This window comes from Nelumbo lutea, chromosome 3, assembly GCF_056320005.1.
Source record: "Nelumbo lutea isolate HS-2025 chromosome 3, American lotus-T2T, whole genome shotgun sequence".
In the NCBI taxonomy this organism is placed as follows: domain Eukaryota; kingdom Viridiplantae; phylum Streptophyta; class Magnoliopsida; order Proteales; family Nelumbonaceae; genus Nelumbo; species Nelumbo lutea.
In genome coordinates, this window is record NC_142686.1 from 80,176,350 (window position 1) to 80,191,332 (window position 14,983).

The 14,983-nt window shown below is 35.9% G+C and overlaps 1 protein-coding gene across 1 annotated transcript in view; it reads left to right on the top strand.

The window, feature by feature from the left end:
• Positions 1-14,983, top strand: part of EMB2279 (pentatricopeptide (PPR) repeat-containing protein) — an 83,192-nt gene that overhangs the window by 3,945 nt on the left and 64,264 nt on the right. The window contains exons 2-3 of the mRNA XM_088975758.1: positions 8,167-8,358; positions 14,851-14,932. Coding sequence (XP_088831884.1) covers positions 8,167-8,358; positions 14,851-14,932 — 274 coding nt within the window. The remainder of the gene's footprint in view (positions 1-8,166; positions 8,359-14,850; positions 14,933-14,983) is intronic.

Consider the following 14,983-nt stretch of genomic DNA (forward strand, 5'->3'; position numbering starts at 1 on the left):
GTTTTTTAAATGAGAAGTTTTCCAGAAAGAATAAGAAAGGAGCATGCCTTTTCCAATTCATCTACTCATCCCCATCTCCTCCGAAATCTGAAACAAAAGCAGATAGATAGATAGATAGAGAGAGAGAGAGAGAGAGAGAGAGAGAGAGAGAAGAATGTCTGAAACAAAAATTCTTTTGTTTTTTCAGTTTTGATTCTTTACAAGTTCTCCTATTTATAACTTTTTATGTGAATCTTTTGTCTTTTGCTTTGCTATTGTTTTTTATTTTGTTAATGGAATGAAATTCATCACAAGTTTAGCATTTCTAGATTTTATTCCTGCTGGAACGCTAAAAGGTCATCGTTGGTATGGGGGTTAAAATCATTTTCTTTTTCTGCTGATATCGTATAAATCCGGATTTCTTTGGAGTTGTTATGTTTTGTTTTGATGGGTTTTGAGGTGATTTTTTTCCTCGGTAATTTTTTTGTAGGATGGGTATTAATTCTAAGGGATCACCAATTTATTCATTGAGAATGCAATGAAGTGGTTTTCAGGGTGTGAGCTCCCCTAGAATCACATAGTCAGGTGAACAATTGGTTTGAAATTTATATATATATACACACACGAAATTTATATATATATAATATATAATTTACATAACATAATTTATATAATTTATATATATACATATATTATAATATATACTGATTTAAGTATATTACTTATATATAAATATAAAACTATATAATTTAATATATTTTGTTATATTCTATATAAATTTATATATGACAAATTCAACATTTCATATTTATATTAGTTTATTGTATATATAAGTTTTAAAAATTTTCTTTATTTTAAAAATTGAAGTGGATTCAAATTAAATCTGAATACAATTGGATGTTTGATTGGACTCGATTTTGGATTTCAATTTTCATCAATCGTATTGGATTCAGATGTTGATGAATTTGATCAGTTTACATTTCAAACTATTTTGACTTATGTTTTGGCTGTCGCTTAAGCTCTATAGGTTACATAGTCCTACTTGATTATTGACCATTATTGATTATAGCTCAAACCGAAAGATGAATGAGATAGGTCTTTAAATTCATGATGAATAAACAGATGAGGAAATGATATTAGATTTCATTTCTGATTAAAGGACATGAACTAACTCCAAAAAATAATTTTTTGCCTATTGGGTTGTTCCTATCCTCTTGTTTTGAACATGTTGAATTTTTCAAGTTATAAATTGTAGTTATAAAATGATTTTTCTTGATCCATTAGAGTTGACCTATGTTTTGGATTTCAAGTGATTTTTATATTGGGTTTAATTATTGGTTCAATGTTTAACATTCTATCTACTTCCAAAAATGGGAATCTTCTGCATTTTTATGCATTGGCAAACTGATCAAAACCTAATATTAGATATATGGTACCCATTTCTACCTTTGTAGTTGCAAAGAGAAAACTTTATGAGAAAGTAAAAAGTAAAAAGACAAATAATGCTTACTTACCCAATTCATTATTACATTTTATTTTTTACTTTATTATACCTAATTTTTTTAATGTAATGGAAGTGATTATCAACACTCTAATTCTGTTTGTTGTGTATTATTGATTAGAATAATTATCATGTAATCAATTATTCTTTGAAGTTGTAATAATCTTTGTACATTAGGATTATGAAAAAAATTAATTTTTTATTATATGACTTTTCTTGGTTTTATTTTAGGAATTTATCTTTCATATTAATAATTTTTATTTCACATTAGATACATGTGCGTAGCATGTGCCCTTTCTGCTAGTAAAGATAAAATGCTAAGAGTAAGAGAAACATATCTACCCATCTGCCAATCATTCTCGATACTCCTCAAGTTGGAAATATGTACTATATGTCATATAATCCCAGCTTATTAGCAATGAATTCTGGCCTTAATTTATTTAGAGCATTAGTAAACAAGTTTTCCAACTAATCTTCAGAGTTCAGACTTAATGTAAGGAGTGTCCATTTCACCACTTTAGATCTTCTCCCTAAAAAATCCATGTCAGCGTGCTTCATTCTCTCATGAAATGCTAGGTTAGAAGTTATATGTATTGGTGCTTTGTTGTCACAATCTAAATGCATTGGTAGGATCATTGGAAATCCTAACTCTTGGAGTAACTATTTCAGCCATATCAATTCACATGTCTCGTTGCTCATAGCCCTATATTCAGATTCAACGCTTGACTTGGCAACAAACACTTCACTTTTTATGAAAAGGGTGATCTTGGATGTGTGAGGAATTTAAAGATGGTTGTGCAATTATTTGAGAAAATGTCCAATAAAAAAATTAATTTTGATAAGAGTTGCATGGCGGGATTGAATATGAGGAAAGGGAGATTACTGAAGTGAAGAAATAGTGAGCTTGTATGGTTTCTCAGTGGCCTTTGACTTATTTGGGTTTACTTTTAGGGGATAATCCAAGGAGTAGTGACTTTTGGAACAGTGTTTGATTGCTTCACTAAGAAATTGACCTTGTGGAAGAGTAGTTATTTGTTCCTGGGAGAAGGATCACTTTGATTAAATCTACTTTAGCTAGTCTGCCTGTTTATTTTTTGCCAATCCTTAGGATTCCGGATGGGGTAAGTAGAAGGCAAGAGAAATTGATGAGGGATTTTTTATAGGAGCTAAGGAATGAGAAGAAGGATCATAGGGTAAGGTGGGAAGTGGTGTGTAGAAGTAAGAAATTTGGAGGACTTTTCGAGGAGTGTGGAGTAAACCTATTTCACATAGCGTGGGTGGTTTGTGCTAGGAAGTGTTCAAAGAAAGAATTAATACTTGTGATTTTTTTTGATGAATGATTAGGCAATTTTATTAAAGAGATAAAAAGGGAAGTACAAACAGCCTTGGAGGAGGCACGAAATGCTACCTCCACAAAGGTGTGAGTACATACCCAAGTACTATGGCTTATTAATTGGTGAGTTGCATTGCTTAAAAAGAAAATACTTTCATTTTATTTTTTGGCCAAATCATGACTTGCAAGACATACATGGAGAAAGCATGGGGCACAAGCACTACTTGTTGGCCTAAAGCTTGCAAATTCTCTAGACTATATGGACATATTAGTGGAAGATGATTCATGCATAATTGTGGAATGCTTAAGGCAACAATCTAGCGAGTTTGGATGGGCTACACATTTTGTTGTTACAATGCGGGCTGAACTTCCATCCACGTTGTAACATGTCACTCTTTTGGGGAAACGTGTAAAAGTAACAAGAGGTTTAATACTCCCATTACTCATTCTTTTTTCCTTTTTTCAAACAAAAAAAAACTGAAAAAACATTTTTCGGCAAGTCCAAGAGAACCAATTTAGAGTCCCCTTCAACCTTCAAGTTTTGTAGATTTGCTTGCTTAGCAAGTTTTAGACTTTGTAGCAGCACTAACAGCTCAACCTTTAGAGAATCTCCAACCCCTAATGGGCTTGAATACATTGCTAACACTTTACTTGAGGAATATCTAAATACACCACCAATACCTGCTAGTCTCGGGTTTCCTAAAGAGCTCCTATCAAAGTTCAGCTCGGTTTTATTGCTAGGTAGGGGCTTCACTTCCATCACTTTTTTTTTTTTTTTTTTTTTTTTCTTTTACATTAGATGAATGTGCCACTTCACGGATCATTCCATGCTCTCATTATGTTAGACACCGAATAGCTTTTGAATAGCTCTAATGTTTTTATCCAGTGTAAAACTTTTATCTTTATAGTTTCCACAATATCTTCCTTTGGAATGTACTTCTCATTGAAGATCCTTGTGTTTCTTTCCTCCCAAACAGTCTACACCATCGCTGCCCTCATTGTCTTCCACATCACTCTTCCTCTTTTTGTTGGTTACCTTAGGAAATTTGGGCTGAAGAGACTCACTACATCATGAGGAGTGATCCACCTGCACCCAAATAGAGAGCAAAAAGACACTCCCAAACAAATAGCACAATAGGACAATAAAGCAATAAATGGGGTACGGATTCACTATTTGCAAAACAAAGAAAGCACACATGAGGAGAAAGGCATTTGCTTTTGCCTCCTTTTTTGAAGCATGTCACAAGTGTTCACCTTGCTAAGAAAAACCTCCCCACACAATGCTTGAACTTTGGGTGGAATGGGCTTACCCCATATCTCTTCAACAAGAAGCTCTCCCCTCCCCTGAAAGAGATTTCACAAGAATATTTAAGAGACAAGCATAAGTGAAGATATCATCGGAAATGGTAAGCTAAGCTCTGGTGTCCTCCACAGATTGGATAAAAAAATCTGACTGAAGATTGTCTACCAATTGAATAAGGGATTCACTCTCATTATCCCTCAACCCCCTCCTAAACCCAAAATCCCAATTAAACCTAATGAAGAAAAGGTAACAAAATATGAGGTAGGTTGAAACTTATATTCCAACATTGAATAAAGGTCAAGGTAAAGAGAACTGAGAGGAGTTTCAGCTAGCCAAAGGTCTTCCCAAAACAGTACCCTAGATCCACATTCCACATCATACTTAGTAAGATTAATAAAGGCACCTCTTGTATTGCTTTCCAGGGAGAGCTTGAAGTTGAGGAATTGGTCACTTTTGCATCACATGCATTGTTCATCAGCCCATGAATGCTTTCTATGACTTTATGCCACAACGCCTCTTTCCAAAAGGAAACCTCTAGAACCACTTCCCTAACAAAGATGTGTTCCTATGAATTAGGTTCCCTATTCCTAGTCCTCCCTTTTCCTTTGTTTTGCTAACTTGTTCCCATTTTACTAGATGGTCTCTTTTTTCATCCCTAGGCTCCCAAAGAAAGTCCCTCATCAACTTCTTTAGCTGACTGGCCATCCAACCCGGGATCCTAAAGGTTGATAGGAAATATACTGGTAGTTATCTAAGGTTTCCTTAATCAGAGTAATTTTCCCTACTAAAGATAAGTAGTTTCTCTTCCATGGAGCCAATTTTTTCATAAACCTCTCTACCTCTGGTTCCCAAAAGACTTCTGATCTTGGACTCCCTCTCAATGGTAGTCCTAGATACTACAATGGCAACTGTTTAACCTCACACCCCAAGATCTCAACTAGCATATGCAATGTTCCTCTTCTGAATATTACTGATACTTAATATTTCACATAGGGTGGGTGGCTTGTGCTGGGAAGTGCTCCAAGAAAGAATTAATACTTGTGACTATTTTTGATGAATGATTAGGCAATTTTATTAAAGAGATAAAAAAGGGAAGTACAAACAGCCTTGGAGGAGGCACGAGATGCTACCTCCCCAAAGGTATGAGTACAAACCCAAGCACTACGACTTATTAATTGGTGTCTTTCCCCACATAGGTGTTCTATGTGTAGGTTCAATGGTGAGAATTGCTATCACTTATTAATCTCCTGCCCTTTTTTTCTTCAATTTGGGAATGGCATAGTTTCAAGGCGCCAAGGCGAGGCTAGGCAACAGTGGGCACCTTGTCATTGAATTGCTCTTCGGCATCAGGGAGTTGCATTGTTTAAAAAGAAAATACTTTCATTTTATTTTTAGCCAAATCATGACTTGCAAGACATACATGGAGAAAGCATGGGGCTCAAGCACTACTTGTTGGCCTAGAGCTTGCAAATTCTCTACACTATATCGACATATTAGTGGAAGATGATTCATGCATTATTGTGGAATGCTTAAGACAACAATCTAGCGAGTTCGGATGGGCTACACGTTTTGTTGTTACAATGCGGGCTGAACTTCCATCCACGTTGTAACACGTTGCTCTTTTGGGGAAACGTGTAAAAGTAACAGGAGGTGGGTTAATACTCTCGTCACTCATTTTTTCCTTTTTTGTAAACAAAAAAAAAATGAAAAAAAGCATTTTTTGGCAAGTCCTCTCTATTCTTTGTCCTCTTTGTCTGTGTTTCAGGGAGGAAGACTTTGAACAATGAAGAGAGAATCTCAATGGGTAGAAAACTAAATGGAATTTGGAGTGGGTGGTGGAATAAGACTTGAAGAATGGTGGTAAAAAAGAAGGTTTTTGGCAAGTCCTGTATCCTCTATTCTTCAGATGGAAGACATACACTGATTGTTCTCTCTCTCTCTCTCTCTAGGTTCTTGGGTGAAAGGATTTGAATAAGGTGAAACTTATTTTTTGAATGGGTTTTAGACTTTTAGGGCAGAAGGTTTTGAACAGGGTAAAACTTCATAAATAGTTGCTTGACCAACTGTTATAGTCCTCTTGCCCGGTTGCCCCTACGGTAATAATGTCGAACCCTTGTACAACTAGTTGAAATCTCTCCATTGTGCAACATACTATATAAAGTATAAAGATTTTTTAATAAAAGCTAATACGGTTTGATATCATATAAAAATCTCTGACATTTCAGAGATCTTCAAAGGCAATCAAAGCCTTCATGTATAATTGATTATTGTATAGGGGCTTGTTTTGAGCAAGAAAGACAACAAACGATTAGGGATTATGGAATTGGCGTGATATTGTTTATTGCGGTCTGGTTAATACGGTATAAGAAATTTGAAGCCTCTATGTGATTTTAGAGATCTTCAAAGACATTTGAAGCCTCTATGCTCAATTATTAAGGCATAGGGGCTTGTTTTGAGAAAGAGGCATAATAAACTATCAAGATTTATGAAGTTGGTGTCATATTGTTTAATATGGTCTGATTAATACCATATAAGAAACCTATGTGATTTTAGAGATGTCAAAGGCATCCGAAGTCTCCATGCTCAGTTATTAAGGTATATGGGCTTATTTGAATGAGCCATAATAACAATTGTTTGTGGGAACTGGGAATACTCTCTACTTGTCTTTTGTTGTTTGTGTTGCTGGGAGGAAGATTTGGAACAATAGAGAGGGAACGACTTCTCAATGGGTAGACAAATAATTGGAGAAACAAATACCTGGGCGGTAGAGGACTTCTCAATGGGTAGACAAATAATTGGAGAAACAAATACCTGGGCAGTAGAGGACTTCAAGAATGTTGGAAGAGAAGTGTTTCAATATGTTCTATGTTCATCGGATGGAAGACATAACTGGTTGTTTTTTCTCTTTGAGCTTTTGGGTGTGGGCGGAATGTTTTGGACAAGGTAAAATTTTATAGACTTTTAGGGCATGGGGGTTGAAAGATAAATGTTTTTCTTTTCATTTTTGTTTGAAAAAAAAACAAATAATGGGAGTGTTAACCCACCTCCCCTTACTTTTTTGTGTCTCACCAAAAGACAACGTGTTACAACGCAGATGGAAGTTCAGCCTGCATTGTAACAACAAAATGTGTAGCCCATCTAGTCTCACAATCTAGCACCTTGGAGGTACAGGAACATGTCAAGGGATATCAGGAGATTAATGAGGAACTTAAGGGCTATAATTGGGTGGACACCAAGGAAAGGAAATAGTCTGGATGATGCATTAGACAAACAAGGATTGAATAGTGTTTGTGTGTTTTTGGGGATTATAAACAATGTGCAAACAATTTTGTAAAATATAAATGGGTGTACTCAGGTTGGTAGCGGGGGCTATTAGGTTTGCTGGGTTCTTGACACTTCTATTGTACAAAAATTACATTCTTTTCCATAATTGGATAAAAGCTTACACTTACCAATCACAAAAAATAAGGGCATGGTGCTCAAGTTTGTGTTCACCGAAATTAAGAATTGTCACTAGGGAACTTTAGTCCAAAAAGAAACATCATAACTTATGTTCTACATATCCTATAATTTTGGAACTATAAACAGAACTCAAATATAGCTAGATTAATGACTCATAGGTTGGGCCACATGATACAAAGTTAAATAAGAAAATACTTCTGAAACAGAAAAATACTTGAAGAATCAGCAAATTCAAAACGTATTGGGCTATGATTCCATCCTTGTAATTGCAATATTCTCATTGACACTACTTAGGTTACATCCAGCCATAGAATTGTAGTATCTTCCCGGAATTGTTCTTTGAATGGATGGTAGCATCCATTGGATGATTATGGTCTGTATAGGTCCTTGAGTCTACTGTTGATTAAATTTGATTCTGATTTTCTTTTTACATCTGCCTTATTGGATCTAATATGAACTTTGACATCTCTGCATTTCTCCTACAATAATGACCTGCCACTATATCTATTTATAATTTTACCTGAGCAGTAGGTTGATACAATGGCTTAGATTGAGGGCAAATCACTTCAAAATACTTTATTTTCACAGGTTGAATGGTGCAGACATCAATTTGCCTGAATGGTTGTTTTCTAAGATGATGCGAAGTGCAAAAATTAGATTCACAGATCATTCTATTTTGAGGGTTGTACAGATATTGGGTGCATTTGGTAATTGGAGACGTGTGCTACAAGTCCTAGAGTGGCTTCAATCTCGTGAGCGTTTCAAATCCTACAAGAGTAGGTAGTACATTGTCTTTGTTATTCGTTCAACTTGTTAGTGGAAAAATTAAAAGTTTTGGTGAATTTCTCGTGTAACATAATTCACTTGGTTGGAAAATCTTTTTATTCCGATTTTGAAGTGTAAACAAATTGGATAAACTAAGTACAATATAATTATAAAATTTTCTACTGAAGGTTCTGCTGTTCTGGTGTATATTCCCTCTTTAGTTTAAGAGAAGCCATAAAGAGTACACTGAAATAATTTTTTTTATGTATAAATTAATAAGGTGCAAGGGGCCATAAGCAGCCAGGTTTCATGAACAAGGCTATAGATGGTTTCATCCCTTATAAAGGATCAAGATTTTATTTTTACTTATAGATCAACATTGTGTAGGAAACCATAATCATCCATTTCATGAACAAGGCTGTAGATGGTTTTCTCTTCCACATAGGATTAAATTAATATTGTATAAGGAACCATAATGAATCAAATTTCACAAACAAGGTTGTAGATGGTTGTCTCCCTTACATTGAATTAAGTTTCCTTATGTAGAAAAAGGAGAAACATAAACCTCCTCTTCAAGAAGGAGAAACATAAACCCTCCTTGTAAAGGAGGTTATAAAGATATAATGGTGAAGATATGGAGGAGGATCATCTTCTCTTCTACCTTCATAGACTTAAGATGGACTTTTTCTTTGGTTTGCCATGCTTCCTTTTATCTTTTATCTTTTCTTGTTTTGCCTCTCTTGTTACTGGAACTTTAGTTATAGAATAACATTAGTCCCATCTCCTTGTAGGAGATGGGCTTTTGTAGAGAATGGAGGTGGTAAGCTAGCTCCCTACTTGCCTTCTAGGGTGCCGTGTGTAACAATGTTATCCCACTTAAAGAGACTTAAGAAGGTCATGACAAGTCAATTGGCATCCAATTAAAAGAAGTGGAAAACCTCACAAATAAGAAAAGGGTCTAGGCTATAAAGTGTCTAGATAGGCTTTCCTATAAAGGAAACTTGAGATTAGTGCACGAAATTGGTGCAACCAAGATGGTGTTGATGATGCTGACTTGTTGGGCTGGGCGCCATGTTGAAGAGGAGAAAAAGGAACGGGAGGAGGTAGGGAGTTGGGAAGAGGAAAAAACAAAGGTAGTGAGAAGACGATGAATGATAGGGTCGGTTAAAAAAGTTTTATGGAAGATGAAGGGGTGGGGGCAATTAATGGCAATTTGGTAATTTTGATAGAAAAAGGGATGAAGGGATCGTGTACTGAAAAGGTTTTTTTAGGCAGTGAATCTTTAAGTAAGGATGGGTCGGGTGGGCTATGCCGCTTAGACTGTTGGTTAGGTCCCTTACCAAACCTCATAATTGTTCTATAACCTTCTTCCCTTATCATTGTCTTTTAGGATCTGAGTATGGGGAAGATGATTGACAATGGACATGAAACTGGTGGAGTATATCTTCTTAATCAATCTCTAAAGTTTGGGTTAATGTGTTAGTTTGAGTCTTGTCATGATGAGAAACTAAGTTAGTTGAAATTGTGGCGTCACCGTCTTGGGCATGTGTCGTTTGGTTCATTAAAGTTTTTGTTTCCTAGTCTGCATTGTGAAGTTTGTCAACTCTAAAAGAAATGTAGAACCACATATTTTGCAAGTAACAAAAGAAGTAATATTGTTTTTCTATATACATATTGATGTTTAGGAATCTTATTCTTTTCCTTGTATAGGTGTCTACAAATGCTTCATTTTTTTATTGATGATTACTTGCGGTATACTTAGTTGTATTTGATGAAGAGTCGAGATGAAGTACCCTTAATTGTTAAAAACTTCTTTAGTATGGTGGAGACCCAGTTTGGGAACGAGATTAAGATTATCAAATTTGATAATGCCAAGGAATACTTTGAAAAGCACTAACAAGTTTTTTCTTGAAGAGAAAGGGGTAATCCACTAAAGTTCCTGTCCTCGTACTCCAACAAAATGGGGTAATAAAAAGAAAAAGAAGACGTGTGTTTGAAGTAGCTAGAGGATTGTTATTCCAGATTCATGTTCCAAATTTCCAACTCGGTTTTGGGGATGCTGCCCAAACAGTTGTATATCTTATTAATAGACTTCCCTCGTGGGCCCTTCATCTCCAGTCTCCTCATTAGCTTCTTTTTCCCAAAGTCTATCAAGTGTGTCTTCTTGAGATATTCTTTAGTTCAAAAGGGGTACTAGTGCTGTGATCCTTGTTCTAGTAAGAGATATGTGTCCAAAGTTGTCACATTCTTTGAGTCTACTCCCTTCTCCTTTTCTCATCCTTCTCTTCAAGAAGAGAATGTTAGTGAAGATCGGATTCTTTTTTGCATGTCAATTCTTGTGTTGGTTACAACTGATATTGTTGGTCCCTCTTCTTCTCCTCTTGCTTGTGGTGGTAGTAGCGTTCCTCCTATGCCTCCTCTTATTCCTTGGTCTTGACATTGGTGGTTCGTGAGATGGAAAAAGATGATGACTTCAGAGATTAAATGTCCATTACAATTTGATTTCTTGGACTTAGGTAATTTGGAACATGAACCTCTTCTTGTTTCTGATGCTTGTGTTGAATCTGTTACTGAGCTTCATAATGTGATTTCTTACTTTGACCTCCCTATTGTAGTTTGTAAAGCGAAAAGGACATGTGCTAAATATCTTATCTCAAACTATTTTTCTTATGATACTTTATCACTTTCCTATTGTGCCTATATCTCTATCATTTCATTTGTTTTTATCCATCATAGTGCTATCGAGGTGGTGCAGTTCTCTCATTGGAAGGATGTTATGGATCAGGAAATGGAAGCCTTCAAGAAAACCAAACATGGGACATTGTTTCTCTCCCATAAAGTAAATTTCCTAAACTATGAAGCATAAAGCTGATGGCTTGATTGAAAGGTATAAAGCTCACCTTGTGGTAAAAGGGTATACTTAGTCTTATGGTATTGATTACCAGGAAATCTTTGCTCTTGTAGCTAAGATGAACTCAATTCGAGTTATTATGTCTTTGGCTGTCTACTATTCTTGTCCATCGTATCAAATGGATGTTAAGAATGCCTTCCTTAACGGTGACTTTCAGGAAGAATTTTATATGGATCTTCCTCTAGAAGTGAATATCCCTGGAGGTGAAGGAAATGTTTGTTGCTTGAAGAAATTAAAGATATTGTTATCACATGGGATGATGTCTCAGGCATTGCTGAATTGAAGAATTGAAGTCTTTCCTTGCTATTGAATTTGGAATTAAGGATCTTTGAAGTCTTTTGTACTTCTGTTTTTTGGCCCAATTGGAGAAGGAGACTTTCTTAGGGCTGAGATCCTTGTGGCTTTGGAAGGTGCCCAAAGAGCAAGGGAACTGAACCTAAGAAAAGTGGTGTTTGAAGGTGACTCAGAGGTGGTGGTGAGATGGCTAAAGGAAGACAACTCTGGTGTTTGGAACTACAACAATGAAAAGAAAAAAATTTAAGTGGCTGACTAAGGACATTGAGGTGAAATATAGTTGGGTAAAGAGAACTGCTAACTCAGTTGCTGATGGGTTAGCCAAGCAAGGGGTGAATAGGGGATATTTCTTTTGGGGTCATTTCTAATCTTGCATTTTTTTGTTTTGCCAAAATGGGGGAGTTAAGAAAGTTTATCTCCCCATCTATTTTAATTAAAGTTTCTTATTCTTAATAAATTTTGTCGTTACTGATTAAAAAAAAAGTCTTTGGTACTTCCTTGGGATTAAGGTTGCAAGGTCAAAAAGGGGCATTTATATTTCTCAAAGGAATTATGTTCTTGATTTTTTTTAGGAAGTAGGAAGATTGGATTGTAAACTAGCTGAAACTTTTATTGATCCCAATCATAAGTTGGGAGCTGATGTTGGGGATGTTTTTTCCTGACAAAGGTGTGTATCAGAGACTTGTTGGTCACCTTCTCTTTTTATGTTTGACTAGACCTGATATACCATATGCTGTGAGTGTAGTCAGCCAATATATGCATAAGTCCAGATCTTCTGATATGCAAGCAGTGAATAGATAACTTGCCTTTTTGAAGGGGTATCTGGGAAAAAGGAATGTTGTATTCTGTCATGGGCATATCAAGGTTGAACCTACTTTGGTGCTGATTGGGCAGGTTCAATTGATGATAATAGGCACTCTACTTCTGGTTATTGTACCTTGATTGGTGGTAATGTTGTAGCTTGGAGAAGTAAGAAGCAATCTGCTGTGGTCTGATCTAGTGCAGAGGCAAAGTACAGAGATATGGCTCATGGAGTTGGGAGTACAAATTTATACTCTAATCATGTTATATGGTGACAACCAAGCTGCTATTAACATAGCCCATAATCTTGTTAGCATGATTGTACAAAGCATGTAGAGGTTGACAGACACTTAATTGGAGAAAGAGTTGCAAGTGGAGAGATTTGTTTACCTTTTGTGAGGTTTGAAGATCAGTTGGCCGATTGTCTTACTAAAGGTGTTCCCAAGCCAAAACTGGACAACAATTTGAGCAAGATGGGCATGATAAATATCTATGCTTAGCTTGAGGGGGAGTGTAGAGAACACTAGTGTGGTCACCCACCGTTCGTATGTTTATGTTTATCCAGTTCAGCAGTTAACAGTTATTTCAGTTTATCTTATTAGTCTTTTTTTATTTAATTGCCATGTAAGCAGTAAGGGTAATTCAGCCCTTTCATCTTTATTTAAACATTAATATAAATTATAGACTGGGGCGACAATCTAAGTCAACACTCTACTTCTGAATTCTCCTCTTCGTGTCTCTCTTGTCCTTTTCTCTTCGTCTCCTTCTTTCTCTCTTCTCAATCTTTTTTTATTTTTGCTTATTTCATATTGAAACTAGGACTTATTACAGTCTTATTCGACTATAGGGAGCATTGAGATTGTAAGGGCATTTTTGTCCTTCTATATGTTTTTTTATATTAGGGCGCCTAGTTATGGGCATTTTTGAAATTTCCTCATTATGTTCGAATACCAAGTTTCTTGGTGTGAACAGTAACACACCTCATTCTCTTGACAAACTTTTCTCTTCTTCTTCTCCTCTTCTCTTCCTTTTTTTTCTTTTTCTTTCCTTTCTTTATCACACAATAATTTTGTAACTAGTAAGAACAGTTCGGCGGCAGAGAACTTCGAAGTTAATCAAGGTAGAACAACTTGGTTGGTTCCAAAATTCAGAAAATCTCTTTTTCATTGCTAAGTTTGGGAATGTGTGGAATTACTCCCAAAATTACAATCAACTGAAGTGCAAGTGGAAAGGAAAGACTGAAGATGGTGGAAAGAATCCAGAAATTGTTTGTTCTCAGTCAAATCATTTTACAAGGCAATGCTAATGAATGAAATAGAAAGGTCTGCGATAAAGGGGCTTTGGGGTAACCCATTCCTCGAGGGGTGGAAGCTTTTGCTTGGTTAGCGGCTTTGGCCAGTATCCTGACTTTGGGCCTTATACAAAGTAGAGGTATTCACTTAGCTAGATGATGATACTTGTGTGAGAATGCAGAGGACAATGTCCTTCATTTGTTCGTTGGCTGCCCCTACATGAGATGTGTTTGGGGTTTCTCCCTTAATATTTTTAAAGCTAGTTGGATGGAAACAAGATCTCTAGGAGACATTTTTGCCCATTGGCCAGTTATGAGAGGCAATGCCAAGGCAAAGATCGTGTGGAATTGCATCGTTTTTGTTGTTTTCTGGGTAGTGTGGAAGGACAGTAATAGAAGAATTTTTGAGAACAAGGCCTTTAGAAGAGATCAAATCACTCGTACTTGTGGGGAAAAGGATGATGGGTTGGGTTATTATTTTCTGGAGTTTGAAGGGGTTTCAAGGGAAGATCATGGTGCTGGATTTTGGGATCTTGATTTGGATTGGAGTCCTTACTTCTACTTTTTTTTGTGTTTTTTGTTTTTTTACTCCCCTTTTGTACAAGCTATCTGAGTTGGTTGTTCTCTTTTGTGGTGATCTCTTATTATCAAATCAGCTGTAACTTTTCTTTTTGTTGATAACATTTTCCTTTTTATTTACTACCAAATAAGGGAAAAGCATCAGAGATGAAAACAAAAAAGTAGAATGCTGACCTTTTGATGCAGACTAGAGCTGTGTTGCCTGTGTTGCTTCACCTTCACATAGAGGGGGTTTTTGTCTCTCAGTCTCCCCACCCAAGCTTTTCCTTGCATGGTAAGCCTCTTTCGATTGAGGCCTTTAAGATTACCAATAAAAGGAAAACATTACCCCTAAATGTATAAGCACGTAAAAGGAGGGACTAAATAATCTTTTTCTATTAAATCAAGTATTCAACATGAAATGTTATTTTCCATTCAAATCAGTGATTTGATTAGAAATTGTATGATTAATGTAGAAAATGATTATTAGATGCAATGTGAAACATATTTTGGAAATTCATTTATGCATTCTATCCTCTGAAATATGAACAACCCGATTTGTACCTTTACAATGATCAAATCAGTTCTCTACTATTTCTGGTCTTTGACCAGCACTATTACCCTCTTGGTAACTATTATCCTTGTAATGCAGATATATTTATACAGCTGCACTTAATGTGCTTGGCAAGGCAAGGAGACCAGTGGAGGCACTTAATGTATTTCATGCAATGCTGGTAATAGATGTTACTGTGCTTGCTTGAATTATTTAAATATCTGTAATAGAA